At 32.4% G+C, this 20,503-nt stretch overlaps 2 protein-coding genes across 3 annotated transcripts in view; one reads left to right on the top strand and one right to left on the bottom strand.

The window, feature by feature from the left end:
* Positions 1-20,503, top strand: part of gabra5 (gamma-aminobutyric acid type A receptor subunit alpha5) — a 74,191-nt gene that overhangs the window by 31,059 nt on the left and 22,629 nt on the right. For both annotated transcript variants that reach the window (XM_061977580.2, XM_061977581.2), the window contains one exon: positions 1,127-1,209. In XM_061977580.2, the coding sequence (XP_061833564.1) occupies positions 1,127-1,209 (83 nt within the window). The remainder of the gene's footprint in view (positions 1-1,126; positions 1,210-20,503) is intronic.
* Positions 1-20,503, bottom strand: part of gabrb3 (gamma-aminobutyric acid type A receptor subunit beta3) — a 115,082-nt gene that overhangs the window by 85,278 nt on the left and 9,301 nt on the right. The gene's annotated exons all lie outside the window — the stretch shown is intronic.

Genomic DNA, 20,503 nt, shown 5'->3' with positions numbered 1-20,503 from the left:
TTATAATTTTTTTGTTTTTTTTTAGACATGTATCTCGTGCGCACGAGAAACTAACTTTTTATAAAGTTATAAAAAAAAAAATTTAAAAATTGAAATTATAAAAAAAATGTTTCCCCCCCATGTCCCTTTAGGGTCTCCGTACCTTTTCGAGCAGAGAAAGGGAAAAGATGCGATGCATGGTGTTGAAACTACTATTGTGTCCGAAATCAACTTTGAGCCTAAATATTCATTAAAGCAAGGCAGGGGTTTTATTCAACAAGTATGTTTAATATTTTTGGCCACTGTACCGTCACACACAGTTTGAACAGTAACATTGTGTTTTATTTTTATTTTTTTATTTTTTTTGGGGCGTACAACAGTTTGAGAATCACCGATCTAGTGGACATTATTTGTGATAACAAGCAAATATTTAGAGTGTCCGCCCTGAGATCGGTAGGTTGTGAGTTCAAACCCCGGCCGAGTCATACCAAAGACTATAAAAATGGGAGCCATTACCTCCCTGCTTGGCACTCAGCATCAAGGGTTGGAATTGGGGGTTAAATCACCAAAAATGATTCCCGGGCGCAGCCACCGCTGCTGCTGCTCACTGCTCCCCTCACCTCCCAGGGGGGTGATCAAGGGGGATGGGTCAAATGCAGAGAATAATTCCGCCACACCTGGTGTGTGTGTGACAATCATTGGTACTTTAACTTTAATTTTATTGCATAATGTAACAATCCAACACTACCACGAGTGTCCACTGGAGGGAACTGTCGGACACACATACACTCTTTGTTACAGTTCAAGTTTGAATTTGTACACAAAAGTCATTTTTAATCCACTTTAAATGAAATGTATACGTGTAAAACAGTAATAAAAACGGAACAAATATCTTTTAGATTTTAATTAAATTACATTTTAAGCAATTATGTCTTTAATGTCTGTAATGATTACATAAAAAACTACTTTGTATCGTCAGAGGGCTGTGCTGCCCTTCCACTTGTGTCCACAAGATGGCAGCATTTTCCCTCTAACTGTATAGTCTTCACTTCATTATACTTTTTTTTTTTTCCACACTCATAATAATCTGATTATTATTTATTTTTTTATATGTTATTATAATAAGATATCATTTAAATTTCTACAGACTGACCATATCGGCAGAGTGTCCCATGCAGCTGGAGGACTTCCCCATGGACGCACACGCCTGTCCGCTCAAATTTGGAAGCTGTAAGTGGAAATGTGATGTTTATGATATTCAAAATAATGGATCATTTTAAACACATTCTTGTTGGTGGGCGTGGCCTGTTTGAAGGATTTCTGAATGACGTCATGTGCAAAATGTAGAAATCAAATGAACTGTAAAATGTATTTTTAATAAGCAGAGTGTAAATTCAAAAGTAGTAGTTTCCAGCACCCCCCCGCGACCCCAAAAGGGACAAGCGGTAGAAAATGGATGTATGGATAGTTTGTGGTTGGCACATGCTAACTATTAGCATGCTAACTTTTCGCTCATTTTACAGGCGTCGTACATTTTGTGGCTTGACGCTATCTGGCTTGCACAATTTTTTAGCATTCACACATTTTTTAATTGTTAACATGCTAATGTTAGCATGTTAAAATGTTAGCTTTTTTTTAGCTAATTTTGAAGTCATATAATTTGGTATTTGTTAGCTTGTTGATATTAGCATGCTAACTTTTTTAGCACATTTTGCAGCTACGTACCTAACCTTTGGTTCATATATTCTGTTACTTGACACTACCTGTTAGCATTTCAATTCGGCATCAGTTTTTTTAGTATTCACACGTAATTTGTAACTGATAGCATGCTAACGTTACCATGCTAACATGTTATTGTCAGCATGGTAGCTTTTTTTAAGCTAATTTTGCAGGTGTATGCCACAGAGTCACATAATTTGGTATATGACACATCTTAACTGTTAGCTTGTTAATGTTAGCATTAAACTTTTTTTTTAGCACATTTTACAGCTACACACCTAACCTTTGGTTCATATATTCTGTTACTTGGAGCTACCAGTTAGCATTTCAGTTCGGCATCAGTTTTTAGCATTTACATGTAATTTGTAACTGTTAGCATGCTAAAATTAGCATGTTATTGTCAGCATGCTAGCTTTTTTTAAGCTAATTTTGCAGGGGTATTCCACAGACTCATATAACTGTTAGCTTGTTAATGATAGCATGCTAACTTTTTTAGCACATTGTGCGGCTACGCACCTAATTTTTGGTTCATATATTCTGTTACTTGACACTACCTGTTAGCATTTCAATTTGGCATCAGTTTTTTAGCACTCACACGTAATTTGTCATTGTTATTGTTAGCATGCTAACATTAGCATGTTAACATGTCACTGTCAGCATGCTAGCATGTTTAAGCTAGTTTTGCAGTTACACACCTCATAATAAAATAATTTGGTCGTTGACACAGGTTAACTGTTAGCATGTTAAGTTTTTTAGCCCATTTTGCAGATGCTCACCTCACAGTCATGTATTTTGTTACCCGACGCTCTCTGGGTCGCGTGCTACCTGTTAGCATTTCAGATCGGCATCAGTTTTTTAGCATTCACACGTAATTTTTAACTGTTAGCATGTTAACATTAGCACGTTAACATGTTATTGTCAGCATGCTAATTTTTTAAAGCCAATTTTGCAGGTGTATGGCACAGAGTCCCATCATTTGGTATTTGACGCATCTTAACTGTTAGCTTTTTAATTTTAGCATGCTAACTTTTTTTTAGCACATTTTGCAGCTACACACCTAACCTTTGGTTCATATATTCTGTTACTTGACACTACCTGTTAGCATTTCAGTTTGGCATTAGTTTTTTAGCATTCACACGTAATTTGGAACTGTTAGCATGTTAACATTAGCACGTTAACATGTTATTGTCAGCATGCTAATTTTTTAAAGCCAATTTTGCAGGTGTATGCCACAGAGTCACATCATTTGGTATTTGACGCATCTTAACTGTTAGCTTGTTATGTTAGCATGCTAACTTTTTTTTAGCACATTTTGCAGCTACACACCTAACCTTTGGTTCATACATTCTGTTACTTAACACTACCTGTTAGCATTTCAGTTTGGTATTAGTTTTTTAGCATTCACACGAAATTTGGAACTGTTAGCATGCTGACGTTAGCGTGTTAACATGTTATTGTCAGCATGCTGGCTTTTTTTTTAAGCTAATTTTGCAGGTATACACCTCAGAGTCAAATAATTTGGTCGTTGACACGTGCTACTTATTGTCAGCATGCTAGCTTTTTTTAAGCTAATTTTGCAGGTGTATGCCACAAAGTCATATAATTTGGTATTTGACACTTGCTAACAGTTAGCTTTTTAATGTTAGCATGCTGACTTTTTTAGCACATTTGGCTGGTACGCACCTAACCTTGGAGTCATATATTCTGTTACTTGGCGCTACCTGTTAGCATTTCAATTTGGCATCAGTTTTTTAGCATTCACATGTAATTTATAACTGTTAGCATGCTAAAATTAGCATGTTATTGTCAGCATGTTAATTTTTTTAAGCCAATTTTGCAGGTGTATGCCACAGAGTCACATCATTTGGTATTTGACGCATCTTAACTGTTAGCTTGTTAATGTTAGCATACTAACTTTTTTTTAGCACATTTTGCAGCTACACACCTAACCTTTGGTTCCTATATTCTGTTACTTGGCGCTACCTGTTAGCATTTCAATTCGGCATCAGTTTTTTTAGCATTCACACGTAATTTGTAACTGTTAGCATGCTAAAATTAGCATGCTATTGTCAGCATGCTAGCTTTTTTTAAGCTAATTTTGCAGGAGTATTCCACAGACTCATATAACTATTAGCTTGCTAATAATAGCATGCTAACTTTTTTAGCACATTGTGCGGCTACGCACCTAATTTTTGGTTCATATATTCTGTTACTTGACACTACCTGTTAGCATTTCAATTTGGCATCAGTTTTTTAGCATTCACACGTAATTTGTAATTGTTAGCATGCTAACGTTAGGATGTTAACATGTTACTGTCAGCAAGCTAGCATGTTTAAGCTAGTTTTGCAGTTACACACTTCATAATAAAATAATTTGGTCGTTGACACAGGTTAACTGTTAGCATGTTAAGTTTTTTAGCCCATTTTGCAGTTGCTCACCTCACAGTCATGTATTTTGTTACCCGACGCTCTCTGGGTCGCGTGCTACCTGTTAGCATTTCAGATCGGCATCAGTTTTTTAGCATTCACACGTAATTTTTAACTGTTAGCATGTTAACATTAGCACGTTAACATGTTATTGTCAGCATGCTAATTTTTTAAAGCCAATTTTGCAGGTGTATGGCACAGAGTCCCATCATTTGGTATTTGACGCATCTTAACTGTTAGCTTTTTAATTTTAGCATGCTAACTTTTTTTTAGCACATTTTGCAGCTACACACCTAACCTTTGGTTCATATATTCTGTTACTTGACACTACCTGTTAGCATTTCAGTTCGGCATCAGTTTTTTAGCATTCACACGTAATTTGGAACTGTTAGCATGCTAACGTTAGCATGTTAGCATGTTGTTGTCAGCATGCTAGCTTTTTAAAGCAAATTTTTCAGTTATACACCTCATAATAAACTAACTTGGTTGTTGACCCATGCTAAATGTTAGCATGTGGGTAGCATGCTACCTGTTAGCATTTTAGATCGGCATCAGTTTTTTAGTATTGACACGTAATTTTTAACTGTTAGCATTCTAACATTAGCGCGTTAACATGTTATTGTCAGCATGCTAATTTTTTTAAGCCAATTTTGCAGGTGTATGCCACAGAGTCACATCATTTGGTATATGACGCATCTTAACTGTTAGCTTGTTAATGTTAGCTTGCTAAATTTTAGCACATTTTGCAGCTACACACCTAACCTTTGGTTCATAAATTCTGTTACTCTGCGCTACCAGTTAGCATTTCAATTCGGCATCAGTTTTTTTAGCATTCACATGTAATGTGTAACCGTTAGCATGCTAAAATTAGCATGTTATTGTCAGCATGCTAGGTTTTTTTAAGCTAATTTTGCAGGTGTATGCCACAGACTCATACAACTGTTAGCTTGTTAATGATAGCATGCTAACTTTTTTAGCACATTTTGCAGCTACATACCTAACCTTTGGTTCATATATTCTGTTACTTGACACTACTTGTTAGCATTTCAATTTGGCATCAGTTTTTTAGCATTCACACGTAATTTGTAACTGTTAGCATGCTGACATTAGCATGCTAACATGTTATTGTCAGCATGCTCGCTTTTTTTAAGCTAATTTTGCAGGTGTATGCCACAGAGTCACATCATTTGGTATATGACACATCTTAACTGTTAGCTTGTTAATGTTAGCATGCTAACTTTTTTAGCATATTTTGCAGCTACACACCTAACCTTTGGTTCATATATTCTGTTACTTGGAGCTACCAGTTTGCATTTCAGTTCAGCATCAGTTTTTAGCATTCACGCGTAATTTGTAACTGTTAGCATGCTAAAATTAGCATGTTATTGTCAGCATGCTAGCTTTTTTTAAGCTAATTTTGCAGGGGTATTCTACAGACTCATATAACTGTTAGCTTGTTAATGATAGCATGCTAACTTTTTTAGCACATTGTGCGGCTACGCACCTAATTTTTGGTTCATATATTCTGTTACTTGACACTACCTGTTAGCATTTCAATTTGGCATCAGTTTTTTAGCATTCACACGTAATTTGTAATTGTTAGTATGCTAACGTTAGCATGTTAGCATGTTAACATGCTACTGTCAGCATGCTAGCATGTTTAAGCTAGTTTTGCAGTTACACACCTCATAATAAAATAATTTGGTCGTTGACACAGGTTAACTGTTAGCATGTTAAATTTTTTAGCCCATTTTGCAGATGCTCACCTCACAGTCATGTATTTTGTTACCCGACGCTCTCTGGGTCGCGTGCTACCTGTTAGCATTTCAGATCGGCATCAGTTTTTTAGCATTCACACGTAATTTTTAACTGTTAGCATGTTAACATTAGCACGTTAACATGTTATTGTCAGCATGCTAATTTTTTAAAGCCAATTTTGCAGGTGTATGCCACAGAGTCCCATCATTTGGTATTTGACGCATCTTAACTGTTAGCTTTTTAATTTTAGCATGCTAACTTTTTTTAGCACATTTTGCAGCTACACACTTAACCTTTGGTTCATATATTCTGTTACTTGACACTACCTGTTAGCATTTCAGTTCGGCATCAGTTTTTTTTAGCATTCACACGTAATTTGGAACTGTTAGCATGCTAACGTTAGTATGTTAGCATGTTGTTGTCAGCATGTTAGCTTTTTAAAGCAAATTTTGCAGTTATACACCTCATAATAAACTAACTTGGTCGTTGACACATGCTAAATGTTAGCATGTGGGTAGCGTGCTACCTGTTAGCATTTTAGATCGGCAACAGTTTTTTAGCATTCATACGTAATTTTTAACTGTTTGCATGCTAACATTAGCACGTTAACATGTTATTGTCATTATGTTAATTTTTTAAAGCTATTTTTGCAGGTGTATGTCACAGAGTCACATCTATTGGTATTTGACGCATCTTAACTGTTAGCTTGTTAATGTTAGCATGCTAACTTTTTTTTTAGCACATTTTGCAGCTACACACCTAACCTTTGGTTCATACATTCTGTTACTTGGCGCTACCTGTTAGCATTTCAATTGGGCATCAGTTTTTTAGCATTCACACGTAATTTGTTACTGTTAGCATGCTAATGTTAGCATGTTAACATGTTATGGTCAGCATGCTAGCTTTTTTAAGCTAAATTTGAAGTTATACACCTCATAATAAAATAATTTGGTCGTTGACACATGCTAACTGTTAGCATGCTAACTTTTTTTTAGCTCATATTGCAGATGCTTTCCTCACAATCATGTATTTTGTTACCCGACGCTCCCTGGGTCGCGTGCTACCTGCTAGCATTTCAGTTCGGCATCAGTTTTTTAGCATTCACATGTATTTTTTAACTGTTAGCATGCTAAAAACATTAGCATGTTAACTTTGTTATTGTCAGCATGCTAGCTTTTTTAAGTTAATTTTGCAGGTATACACCTCAGTCAAATAATTTGGTGGTTGACACATGCTAACTGTTAGCATGCTAACTTTTTTAGCTCATTTTGCAGATGCTCACCTTAGAGTTATATATTATACACTATCTGGTTATCTCACCGATGGGGTTTAATGGCTCCGTCTGAGCGCCACAAAAGAGACGCCTGAGGTGTGTGATTAAAGTGTCACGTACACAAGGTGGCGCCCACGGGATCGTGACCCTTTGCCACTCCCACGCCTACTTTCGCCGCCGCTAATTAGACGCGTCTGCCGATAGTGCTGAAGCTAAAAGCATGTGAGGATTATTTGCAGGGCCAGACTGGACGCTTCATTAGGTACACCTTTATGACATAATCACGTCTTCAGAAACATATTTATGTATAAAAACATATAAACAAGAAAATAAAATAAAAATAAATATTAGAACCACACATATATGTATAGTATTTGTATATATAGTATACATATATTTGTGTAAATATAAATACATACACCCGCGACCCCGAAGGGAATAAGCGGTAAAAAATGGATGGATGGATAAATACATACATACCATATATATGGTATACATATATCTATATATATATATACATATATATATATATATAGTTATATGTATGTATGTATATATGTATATATATGTTAACACGTAATAATAAAATATAATGAACATATATACAAATAACAAATCAAAATGAATAAATGAAACATTTTAATAAAAAAAAAAATATATATATATATGAACATATATAATAAAATGATAATAATAAAATATAAATTAATTAATAAAAAATATGTATTATAAAAAATGATTAGAAACATATGAACAAAACAAATAGCATGAATATATACAACAAAAATTATAATAATAAGTAAATTAATTAATAAAAACATATTAAAAACATATCTACATAAAACTAATTAACAGAAACTGATAGTATATGTAAAGAAAATATAAATATTCATCATGGAAGGATGGATATAAGAAATAAAATAAATAAAACCTTACAATCAAAAAAATAATTAGAAACATATAAAAATTAAAAAAAATATGAACATGTATAAGAAAATAATGACAATAAAAAAATTATTAATTAAAAAATGTATATTAAAAACATAAAACTAATGAACAAAAACTATTAATCCACGGATGGATGGAAAATGTTAAAACAAATAAAACATTTAAATCAAAAAAAATATTACAAACACATAAACAAAATTAAACATGTATCAGATTAAATTACAAATGAACAAAAGCAATTTTTATGTATAAGAATTATCATAAATATTCATCCATGGATGGAAGGATATATATAAAAAATCTAATAAATAAAAAAATTCAATTAAAAAAAAAAAGTATTAGGAACTTATAAACAAAACTAAAAATATGAACATATATAAGAAAATAATGATAATAAAAAATAAATTAATTATTAAAAAAATATTTTACAAACATATCTACATAAAACAAATGAACAAAAACTGATCGCATGTATAAACAATAATTTATAAATATTCATCTATGGATGGATGGATGGATATGGAAAATTTCTAAATAAATAAAACATTTAAATCACAAAAATGATTACAAACATATACAAAAAACTAAAAATATGAACATGTATAAGAAAATATTAATAATAAAAATTAAATGAATTAATAAAATATAAATTACAAACATATCTACATAAAACAAATGAAAAAAAACTGATAGCATGTATACAAATTATCATAAATATTCATCCATGGATGGAAGGATAGATATAAAAAATCTAATAAATAAAACATTTCAATTTTAAAAAAGTATTAAGAACTTATAAACAAAACAAAAAAACATGAACATAAATAAGAAAGTAATAATCATTATCAATAAATGAATTAATTAATACAAATATTAAAAACATATCTACATAAAACAAATGAACAAAAACAGACAGCATATGTAAAAAATAATCATGAATATTTATCCATGGATGGATAGATAGATGATTAAACATTTCAATTAAAACAATTATTAGAAACATTTTAACAAAACAAAAAATATGAACATATATAAGAAAATATTACTCATGATAAATTAATTAATAAAAAAATATTAGAAACATATATACATAAAACAAATGAACAAAAACTAATAGCATATGTAAAAAATTATCATAAATATTTATCCATGAATGGATGGATACAAAAAATTAAATAAATAAAACATTTCAATCAAAAAATGATTAGAAACATATAAACATAATATGAACATATATAAGAAAATAATGATAATAAAAAAATTATTAATTATTTAAAAAATATTTTACAAACATATCTACATAAAACAAATGAACAAAAACACATAGCATGTATACAAATAATCATAAATATTCATCCATGGATGGATGGATAGATATAAAAAATCTAATAAATAAAACATTTCAATTTAAAAAAATGTATTAGAAACATATAAACAAAACAAAATGCATGAACATATATAAGTAAATAATAATATTATTACATTAATTAATTCATTTAAAATTTTAGAAACATAAAACAAATAGCATGTATAAAAATAATCATAAATAAAATATAATAATAAAATATGAAATAATATATATAATATAATTTAATAAATAATATATATTAGCAAATCATCATTTTTTTACATAAATGCATGAAATATTATTTTGATGTTTGTGTAAATTGGCAAAAAGAGGCGGCACATAACAAAGGACACTAATAATAGAGAAAGTTCCCTTGTTAGGCCCTAAAAGCCTTTTTTGGTACAAGTTTCTTCAAAGCAGAGCGAGAGCAGTAACAAACGTGTCAGCGTGGTCTCTCCCACTCCATTAACCCCGACTAATCCTCCTGACCCCCCCCGCTGCAGGCTTTCAACGCGGCGGCGCTGGCGGACCTGTTCTTAATCACCTCTCATGGCCGCTAAGCTACTCTCATGGCGCTGCCAAACTTGGGCACTTGTTAAAGCTGCGGCTTATGGCGGCTCCAAAAGGGAAAGTGATACGCCAGCGATGCAGCGGATCATAAAAATCATTCAAAGGAAATATTCCTCTTTATGCTTTTGAAATTCAGTTATTGAAAGAACGATCACAGACTTGGGAACCAATAACGGTACCTAACTGTACCATTTTTTGCTATTTTTGTGATTTTGCTTTCTTACACTTCGAGGTATCATTTGCAAGTATGCATTCATCTTAGTTCGTCTTAGTGCTGTAGTCAGGAAGTAGTCTTTGCCATTAAGTTGAATATATTTTGTGTTATTTTGTGTTATTGTTATAATAAATATTATTTTGAATAATAATAATTTGTAAATGTAACATTTAACAGTGAACCGATGATTATACCGTTGTCCTGTCCAGTTGTTATATTTTGCTTTCTTACACTTCGGAGTATCATTTGCAAGTATGCATTCATCTCAGTTTGTCTTAGTGCTGTAGTCAGGAAGTAGTCTTTGCCATTAAGTTGAATGTCGTTTGTTGCGCCCTAAAAGTGTTAATACTGTAAGTAGTGTACTTATTATTAGTACACACCAACTGTTTGATTGTAACGTGCATCTTGGTTAGGGATGTGTACAGTTCACATTTGAACAGATACGGCACCAGTCGATACCAGTACTCAACGGTACAACATTTGTTAGTTTTGTTATCTCAGAGTCATATAACTTGGTACTTGACACATGGTAACTGTTAGGATGCTAACGTTAGCATGTAAACTTTTTCCGCTAATTTAACACTTTTTTAGCTAATTTTGCTAGCATACACTAAAGAGTCGCATAACTTGGTACGTGACACATGCTAACTGTTAGTAAATTAACGTTAGCATGCTAGCTTTTTTAGTTGGTTTAGCTGCCGTACACCCCAGAGTCACATTAGTTGGTAATTGACGCATGCTAACTTTTTTCCGCTAATTTGACATTATTTTAGCTAATTTCGCAGGTATACACTTAATAGTTGTATAACTTGGTACGTGACACGTGCTAACTGTTAGCATATTAAAGTTGGCATGCTAATATTAAAAATGGTACTTAACTGTACCATTTTTTGCTACTTTTGTGTTATTGTTATAATAAATATTATTTTGAATAATAATAATTTGTAAATGTAACATTTAACAGTGAACCGATGATTATACCGTTGTCCTGTCCAGTTGTTATATTTTGCTTTCTTACACTTCGGAGTATCATTTGCAAGTATGCATTCATCTCAGTTTGTCTTAGTGCTGTAGTCAGGAAGTAGTCTTTGCCATTAAGTTGAATGTCGTTTGTTGCGCCCTAAAAGTGTTAATACTGTAAGTAGTGTACTTATTATTAGTACACACCAACTGTTTGATTGTAACGTGCATCTTGGTTAGGGATGTGTACAGTTCACATTTGAACAGATACGGCACCAGTCGATACCAGTACTCAACGGTACAACATTTGGTAGTTTTGTTATCTCAGAGTCATATAACTTGGTACTTGACACATGGTAACTGTTAGGATGCTAACGTTAGCATACTAACTTTTTCCGCTAATTTGACACTTTTTTAGCTATTTTCGCTGGCATACACTTAAGAGTCACATAACTTGGTACGTGACACATGCTAACTGTTAGTAAATTAACGTTAGCATACTAGCTTTTTTAGTTGGTTTACCAGCCGTACACCCCAGAGTCACATTAGTTGGTAATTGACGCATGCTAACTTTTTTCGCTAATTTGACATTATTTTAGCTAATTTCACAGGTATACACTTAAGAGTTGTATAACTTGGTACGTGACACGTGCTAACTGTTAGCATATTAAAGTTGGCATGCTAATATTAAAAATGGTACTTAACTGTACCATTTTTTGCTACTTTTGTGTTATTGTTATAATAAATATTATTTTGAATAATAATAATTTGTAAATGTAACATTTAACAGTGAACCGATGATTATACCGCTGTCCTGTCCGGTTGTTATATTTTGCTTTCTTGCACATCGGAGTATCATTTGCAAGTATGCATTCATCTCAGTTCGTCTTAGTGCTGTAGTCAGGAAGTAGTCTTTGCCATTCATTTGAATGTCTTTTGTTGCGCCCTAAAAGTGTTAATACTGTAAGTAGTGTACTTATTATTAGAACACACCAACTGTTTGATTGTAACGTGCATCTTGGTTAGGGATGTGTACAGTTCACATTTGAACCGATACGGCACCAATCGATGCCAGTACTCAACGGTACAACATTTTGGTAATTTTGTTATCTCAGAGTCATATAACTTGGTACTTGACACATGGTAACTGTTAGGATGCTAACGTTAGCATACTAACTTTTTCCGCTAATTGGACACTTTTTTAGCTATTTTCGCTGGCATACACTTAAGAGTCACATAACTTGGTACGTGACACATGCTAACTGTTAGTAAATTAACGTTAGCATACTAGCTTTTTTAGTTGGTTTACCAGCCGTACACCCCAGAGTCACATTAGTTGGTAATTGACGCATGCTAACTTTTTTCCGCTAATTTGACATTATTTTAGCTAATTTCGCAGGTATACACTTAATAGTTGTATAACTTGGTACGTGACACGTGCTAACTGTTAGCATATTAAAGTTGGCATGCTAATATTAAAAATGGTACTTAACTGTACCATTTTTTGCTACTTTTGTGTTATTGTTATAATAAATATTATTTTGAATAATAATAATTTGTAAATGTAACATTTAACAGTGAACCGATGATTATACCGCTGTCCTGTCCAGTTGTTATATTTTGCTTTCTTACACTTCGGAGTATCATTTGCAAGTATGCATTCATCTCAGTTTGTCTTAGTGCTGTAGTCAGGAAGTAGTCTTTGCCATTAAGTTGAATGTCGTTTGTTGCGCCCTAAAAGTGTTAATACTGTAAGTAGTGTACTTATTATTAGTACACACCAACTGTTTGATTGTAACGTGCATCTTGGTTAGGGATGTGTACAGTTCACATTTGAACAGATACGGCACCAGTCGATACCAGTACTCAACGGTACAACATTTGTTAGTTTTGTTATCTCAGAGTCATATAACTTGGTACTTGACACATGGTAACTGTTAGGATGCTAACGTTAGCATGTAAACTTTTTCCGCTAATTTAACACTTTTTTAGCTAACTTTGCTAGCATACACTAAAGAGTCGCATAACTTGGTACGTGACACATGCTAACTGTTAGTAAATTAACGTTAGCATGCTAGCTTTTTTAGTTGGTTTAGCTGCCGTACACCCCAGAGTCACATTAGTTGGTAATTGACGCATGTTAACTTTTTTCGCTAATTTGACATTATTTTAGCTAATTTCGCAGGTATACACTTAAGAGTTGTATAACTTGGTACGTGACACGTGCTAACTGTTAGCATATTAAAGTTGGCATGCTAATATTAAAAATGGTACTTAACTGTACCATTTTTTGCTACTTTTGTGTTATTGTTATAATAAATATTATTTTGAATAATAATAATTTGTAAATGTAACATTTAACAGTGAACCGATGATTATACCGCTGTCCTGTCCGGTTGTTATATTTTGCTTTCTTGCACATCGGAGTATCATTTGCAAGTATGCATTCATCTCAGTTCGTCTTAGTGCTGTAGTCAGGAAGTAGTCTTTGCCATTCATTTGAATGTCTTTTGTTGCGCCCTAAAAGTGTTAATACTGTAAGTAGTGTACTTATTATTAGAACACACCAACTGTTTGATTGTAACGTGCATCTTGGTTAGGGATGTGTACAGTTCACATTTGAACCGATACGGCACCAATCGATACCAGTACTCAACGGTACAACATTTTGGTAATTTTGTTATCTCAGAGTCATATAACTTGGTACTTGACACATGGTAACTGTTAGGATGCTAACGTTAGCATACTAACTTTTTCCGCTAATTTGACACTTTTTTAGCTATTTTCGCTGGCATACACTTAAGAGTCGCATAACTTGGTACGTGACACATGCTAACTGTTAGTAAATTAACGTTAGCATACTAGCTTTTTTAGTTGGTTTACCAGCCGTACACCCCAGAGTCACATTAGTTGGTAATTGACGCATGCTAACTTTTTTCGCTAATTTGACATTATTTTAGCTAATTTCACAGGTATACACTTAAGAGTTGTATAACTTGGTACGTGACACGTGCTAACTGTTAGCATATTAAAGTTGGCATGCTAATATTAAAAATGGTACTTAACTGTACCATTTTTTGCTACTTTTGTGTTATTGTTATAATAAATATTATTTTGAATAATAATAATTTGTAAATGTAACATTTAACAGTGAACCGATGATTATACCGTTGTCCTGTCCAGTTGTTATATTTTGCTTTCTTACACTTCGGAGTATCATTTGCAAGTATGCATTCATCTCAGTTTGTCTTAGTGCTGTAGTCAGGAAGTAGTCTTTGCCATTAAGTTGAATGTCTTTTGTTGCGTCCTAAAAGTGTTAATACTGTAAGTAGTGTACTTATTATTACTATACACCAACTGTTTGATTGTAACATGCATATTGGTTAGAGATAGGGATGTGTGCAGTTCACATTTGACTCTGGTACTCAGTGGTACAACATTTTGGTAGTTTTGTCATCTCAGAGTCATATAACTTGGTACTTGACACATGGTAACTGCTAGGATGCTAACGTTAGCATGCTAACTTTTTCCGCTAATTTGACACTTTTTAGCTAATTTTGCTGGCATACACTTAAGAGTCGCATAACTTGGTACGTGACACATGCTAACTGTTAGTATATTAACGTTGGCATGCTAATATTAAAAAAACGGTACTTAACTATGCCATTTTTTGTTACTTTTGTGTGTTATTGTAATAATTAATATACATTTGAATAATAATAATTTGTAAATGTAACATTTAACAGTGAGCCGATGATTATACCGTTGTGCTGTCCAGTGGTTTTACAGTATTTTGCTTTCTTAAACTTCGGAGTATCATTTGCAAGTATGCATTAATTTCAGTTGGTCCTTGTTGTGTTGCTGTAATCAGGAAGTAGTCTTTGCCATTAAGTTGAATGTCTTTAGTTTCGCCCTAATAGTGTTAATACTCTAAGTAGTGAACTTACTACTACTACACACCAACTGTTTGATTGTAACGTGCATCTTGGTTAGAGTTAGGTGTACCGTTCACATTTGAAACGATATGGTACCACTTCCCCGTACCTGGGAATCCATACTAGTACTCAGTGGTACCACCATTTGGTAGTTCTGTCATCTCAGAGTCATACAACTTGGTACTTGACACATGCTAGCTGTTAGGATGCTAACATTAGCATTATAACTTTTTCTGCTAATTTGACACTTTTTTAGCTAATTTCGCTGGCATACACTTAAGAGTCGTATAACTTGGTACGTGACACATGCTAACTGTTAGCATATCAGCGTTAGCATGCTAATATTAGCATGCTAGCTTTTTTTTAACAGTTAACATGCTAACATTTTAGCCAATTTGGCAGCCAACTTCCTCAAGAACATATAACTAGGTATTTAAACTTAGACTTCCTTTTATTGTCATTGAAATTTGAACTTTACAGTACAGATAAGAATTTTTTTGTTGTTGCATTAGCTCGTTGTAGTGCAGGATAAAAGAGGAATTAGTTGTAGATATAAATAAATAGATTACTGTACAGATAAATATATTGCACTTTTGCACACACATCCACGTTTATGTATGTATGTTATATTGTCTTTATAATCTTGACACATGCTAACATTTTTAGCCTGCTATGTTTTTCCTTTTTTACTTGTTTTAATTTGATAATTGTGTTTGTTATTTATTATTATCATAAAAATTTATATATTTTTTTTAAATCAAAAACATTGTAAAATATGATAATACATATTTTCCTTTTTTAATTGTTTTAATTTGATAACTGTGTTTATTTATTGCTATCATAAAAACATATGTTATTATTTTTATTTAAAAAAAATTAAAACGCTGTAAAATATGACATGACATATTTTCCTTTTTAAATGTTTTTATTTTTATAACTGTATTTATTATATCATTAATACTGTATTATTATAATATTTTTTATTATTATTTTTTTATTACTAAAAAAACACACACTGTAAAATAAGATATTACATATGTTTTTCCTTTTTTACTTGTTTTAATTTGATAATTGTGTTTATTATTTATTATTATCATAAAAAGGTATGTTATTATTTTTTCATTTAAAATTAAAAACTTTGTTATTACATATTTTCCTTTTTTAATTGTTTTAATTTGATAATTGTGTTTATTTATTACTATCATAAAAACATAAATTATTATTTTTATTTAAAAAAAAACACTGTAAAATATGACATTACATATTTTCCTTTTTAAATAGTTTTATTTTTTACAATTGTATGTATTATTACATCATTAATATTATATTATTATCATATTTTTTAAATTATGTTATTATTGTAAAAAAAATAAAAACACTGTAAAATTTGACATTACATATTTTCCTTTTTTAATTGTTTCAATTTGATGATTGTGTTTATTATTTATTATTATCATTAAGAATATAATTATTTTTATTGAAAATTAAAAACACTGTAAAGTAAGATATTACATATTTTTCCTTTTTAATTGTTTTAATTTCATAATTGTGTTTATTATGTATTATTATCGTAAAAACATGTATTATTATTTTTATTGAAAATTAAAAACACTGTAAATTAGGATATTACATATTTTCCATTTTTTAATTTGATAATTTTGTTTATTTATTATTATCATAAAAACATATATTATTATTTTTATTGTAAATGAAAAACATTGTAAAATATGATATTACATATTTTACTTTTTTAATTGTTTTAATTTGATAATTGTGTTTATTATTTATTATCATATATATATATATATATATATATATATATGTATATATATATATATATATATATATATATATATATATATATATATATATATATATATATATATATATATAATTTTTATTGAAAATTAAAAACACTGTAAATAAGGATATTACATATTTTCCTTTTTTTAATTTGATAATTTTGTTTATTTATTATTATCATAAAAACATATATTATTATTTTTATTGTAAATGAAAAACATTGTAAAATATGATATTACATATTTTACTTTTTTAATTGTTTTAATTTGATAATTGTGTTTATGAGCCGGAAGGCAAAGCTCTCGATTTACCGGTCGATCTACGTTCCCATCCTCACCTATGGTCATGAGCTTTGGGTTATGACCGAAAGGACAAGATCACGGGTACAAGCGGCCGAAATGAGTTTCCTCCGCCGGGTGGCGGGGCTCTCCCTTAGAGATAGGGTGAGAAGCTCTGTCATCCGGGGGGAGCTCAAAGTAAAGCCGCTGCTCCTCCATATCGAGAGGAGCCAGATGAGGTGGTTCGGGCATCTGGTCAGGATGCCACCCGAACGCCTCCCTCGGGAGGTGTTTCGGGCACGTCCGACCGGTAGGAGGCCACGGGGAAGACCCAGGACACGTTGGGAAGACTATGTCTCCCGGCTGGCCTGGGAACGCCTCGGGATCCCCCGGGAGGAGCTGGACGAAGTGGCTGGGGAGAGGAAAGTCTGGGCTTCCCTGCTTAGGCTGCTGCCCCCGCGACCCGACCTCGGATAAGCGGAAGAAGATGGATGGATGGATGGATTGTGTTTATTATTTATTATCATATATATATATATCTATATATATATATATATATATATATACATCATTTTTATTGAAAATTAAAAACACTGTAAATAAGGATATTACATATTTTCCTTTTTTTAATTTGATAATTTTGTTTATTTATTATTATCATAAAAACATATATTATTATTTTTATTGTAAATGAAAAACATTGTAAAATATGATATTACATATTTTACTTTTTTACGAACAGCGTAGCAAATATAGCGGCTAACATACTAGCTAACGGGGTGGCTAATAGAAGAGCTAACAAAGTAGCTAATACAGCGGCTAACACACACACACACACACACACACACACAGTCACAAACACACACACACACACACACACACACACACACACACACACACACACACACACAGACCTATAATGGGTGTAGTAAAAAATAATTTTCTGTCATAGTTGAGATGTGCTCAGCCAGGTCACATGACTGGTGCTGTCACATGACTCCTGCTGGTCACATGACTCCTGCTGATCACATGACTGGTGCTGGTCACATGACTGGTGCTGGTCACATGACTCCTGCTGGTCACATGACTCCTGCTGATCACATGACTGGTGCTGGTCACATGACTGGTGCTGGTCACATGACTCCTGCTGATCACATGACTGGTGCTGGTCACATGACTGGTGCTGGTCACATGACTCCTGCTGGTCACATGACTCCTGCTGATCACATGACTGGTGCTGGTCACATGACTCCTGCTGATCACATGACTGGTGCTGGTCACATGACTGGTGCTGGTCACATGACTCCTGCTGATCACATGACTGGTGCTGGTCACATGACTGGTGCTGGTCACATGACTGGTGCTGGTCACATGACTGGTGCTGGTCACATGACTGGTGCTGGTCACAGGTGGCCAAGGGTGGTGTTATTGCAGTCAGAGGTCAGGTGGGCAACAATGTCAACAATAGTAAGGACGAGATGAAGTCATGTGACCTGAGAGGAAGTCATGTGACCCGACCTGTTTGCTGACACAACATTAGGTACACCTGTCAGTGGCATGAATAGAAAACATACTCATCTAACCATATGTGTTGTAAAAATACTAATACTGATACTGTTACTGATAATACTGACACTGTTACTAATACTCTTACTGATAATACTGATGCTGTTACTGATAATACTGATACTGTCACTGATGTTTCCCACACTGTTACTAATACTGTTACTAATAATACTGATACTAATACTGTTATTACTGATAATACTGGTACTGTTACTAATACTGTTACTAATAATACTGATACTAATACTGCTATTACTGATAATACAAATACTGTTACTAATACTATTACTGATAATACTGATACTGTTACTAATACTATTACTGATAATACTGATACTGTTACTAAAACTATTACTGATAATACTGATACGGCTACTAATACTATTACTGATAATACTGATACTGTTACTAATACTATTACTGATACGGCTACTAATACTATTACTGATAATACTGATACTGTTACTAGTAATATTACTGATAATACTGATACTGCTACTAATACTGCTACTGATAATACTAAGACTGTTAGTTATACTGTTGCTGATAATACTGATACTAATACTGTTATTGCTGATAATACTGATACTGTTCCTAATAATATTACATATAATACTGATACTGTTACTAATACTATTACTGATCATACTACTACTGCTACTAATACTATTACTGATAATAATAATTCTGCTACAATACTATTACTGATAATACTGATACTGTTACTAATACTATTAGTGATAAATTGTCAGTAATAGTATTAGTAACAATATCAGTGTCATCAGTGATAATACTGCTACTAATACTGTTACTGTACATACTGATACTAATACTGTAATTACTGCCAATACTGATACTGCTACTAATACTATTACTGATAATACTGCTACTGCTACTGATACTGTTACTGTACATATTGATACTAATACTGTAATTACTGCCAATACTGATACTGCTACTAATACTATTACTGATAATACTGCTACTGCTACTGATACTGTTACTGTACATATTGATACAAATACTGTTATTACTGCCAATACTGATACTGTTACTAATGCTATTACTGATAATACTGATACTGTTCCTAATAATATTACATATAATACTGATACTGTTACTAATACTATTACTGATCATACTACTACTGCTACTAATACTATTACTGATAATAATGATTCTGCTACAATACTATTACTGATAATACTGATACTGTTACTAATACGATTACTGATAAATTATCAGTAATCGTATTAGTAACAATATCAGTGTTATCAGTGACAATACTGCTACTAATACTGTTACTGTACATACTGATACTAATACTGTTATTACTGCCAATACTGATACTGTTACTAATACTATTACTGATAATACTGCTACTGCTACTGATACTGTTACTGTACATATTGATATTAATACTGTTATTACTGCCAATACTGATACTGTTACTAATACTATTACTGATCATACTGATACTGTTACTAATAATATTACTGATAATACTGATACTGTTACTAATACTATTACTGATAATACTGATACTGTTACTAATAATATTACTGATAATACTGCTACTGCTACTAATACTGCTACTGCTACTAATATATACTAATACTGTTACTAATGCTGTTAAGGATAACACTGCTACTAATACTGTTATTACTGATAATCCTGATATTGTTACTAATACTGTTATCACTGATAATACTGCTACTGCTACAA

The sequence above is a fragment of the Nerophis lumbriciformis genome, linkage group LG18, assembly GCF_033978685.3.
Source record: "Nerophis lumbriciformis linkage group LG18, RoL_Nlum_v2.1, whole genome shotgun sequence".
Taxonomy (NCBI): Eukaryota; Metazoa; Chordata; class Actinopteri; order Syngnathiformes; family Syngnathidae; genus Nerophis; species Nerophis lumbriciformis.
This window is presented reverse-complemented; position numbering and strand designations above follow the sequence as displayed.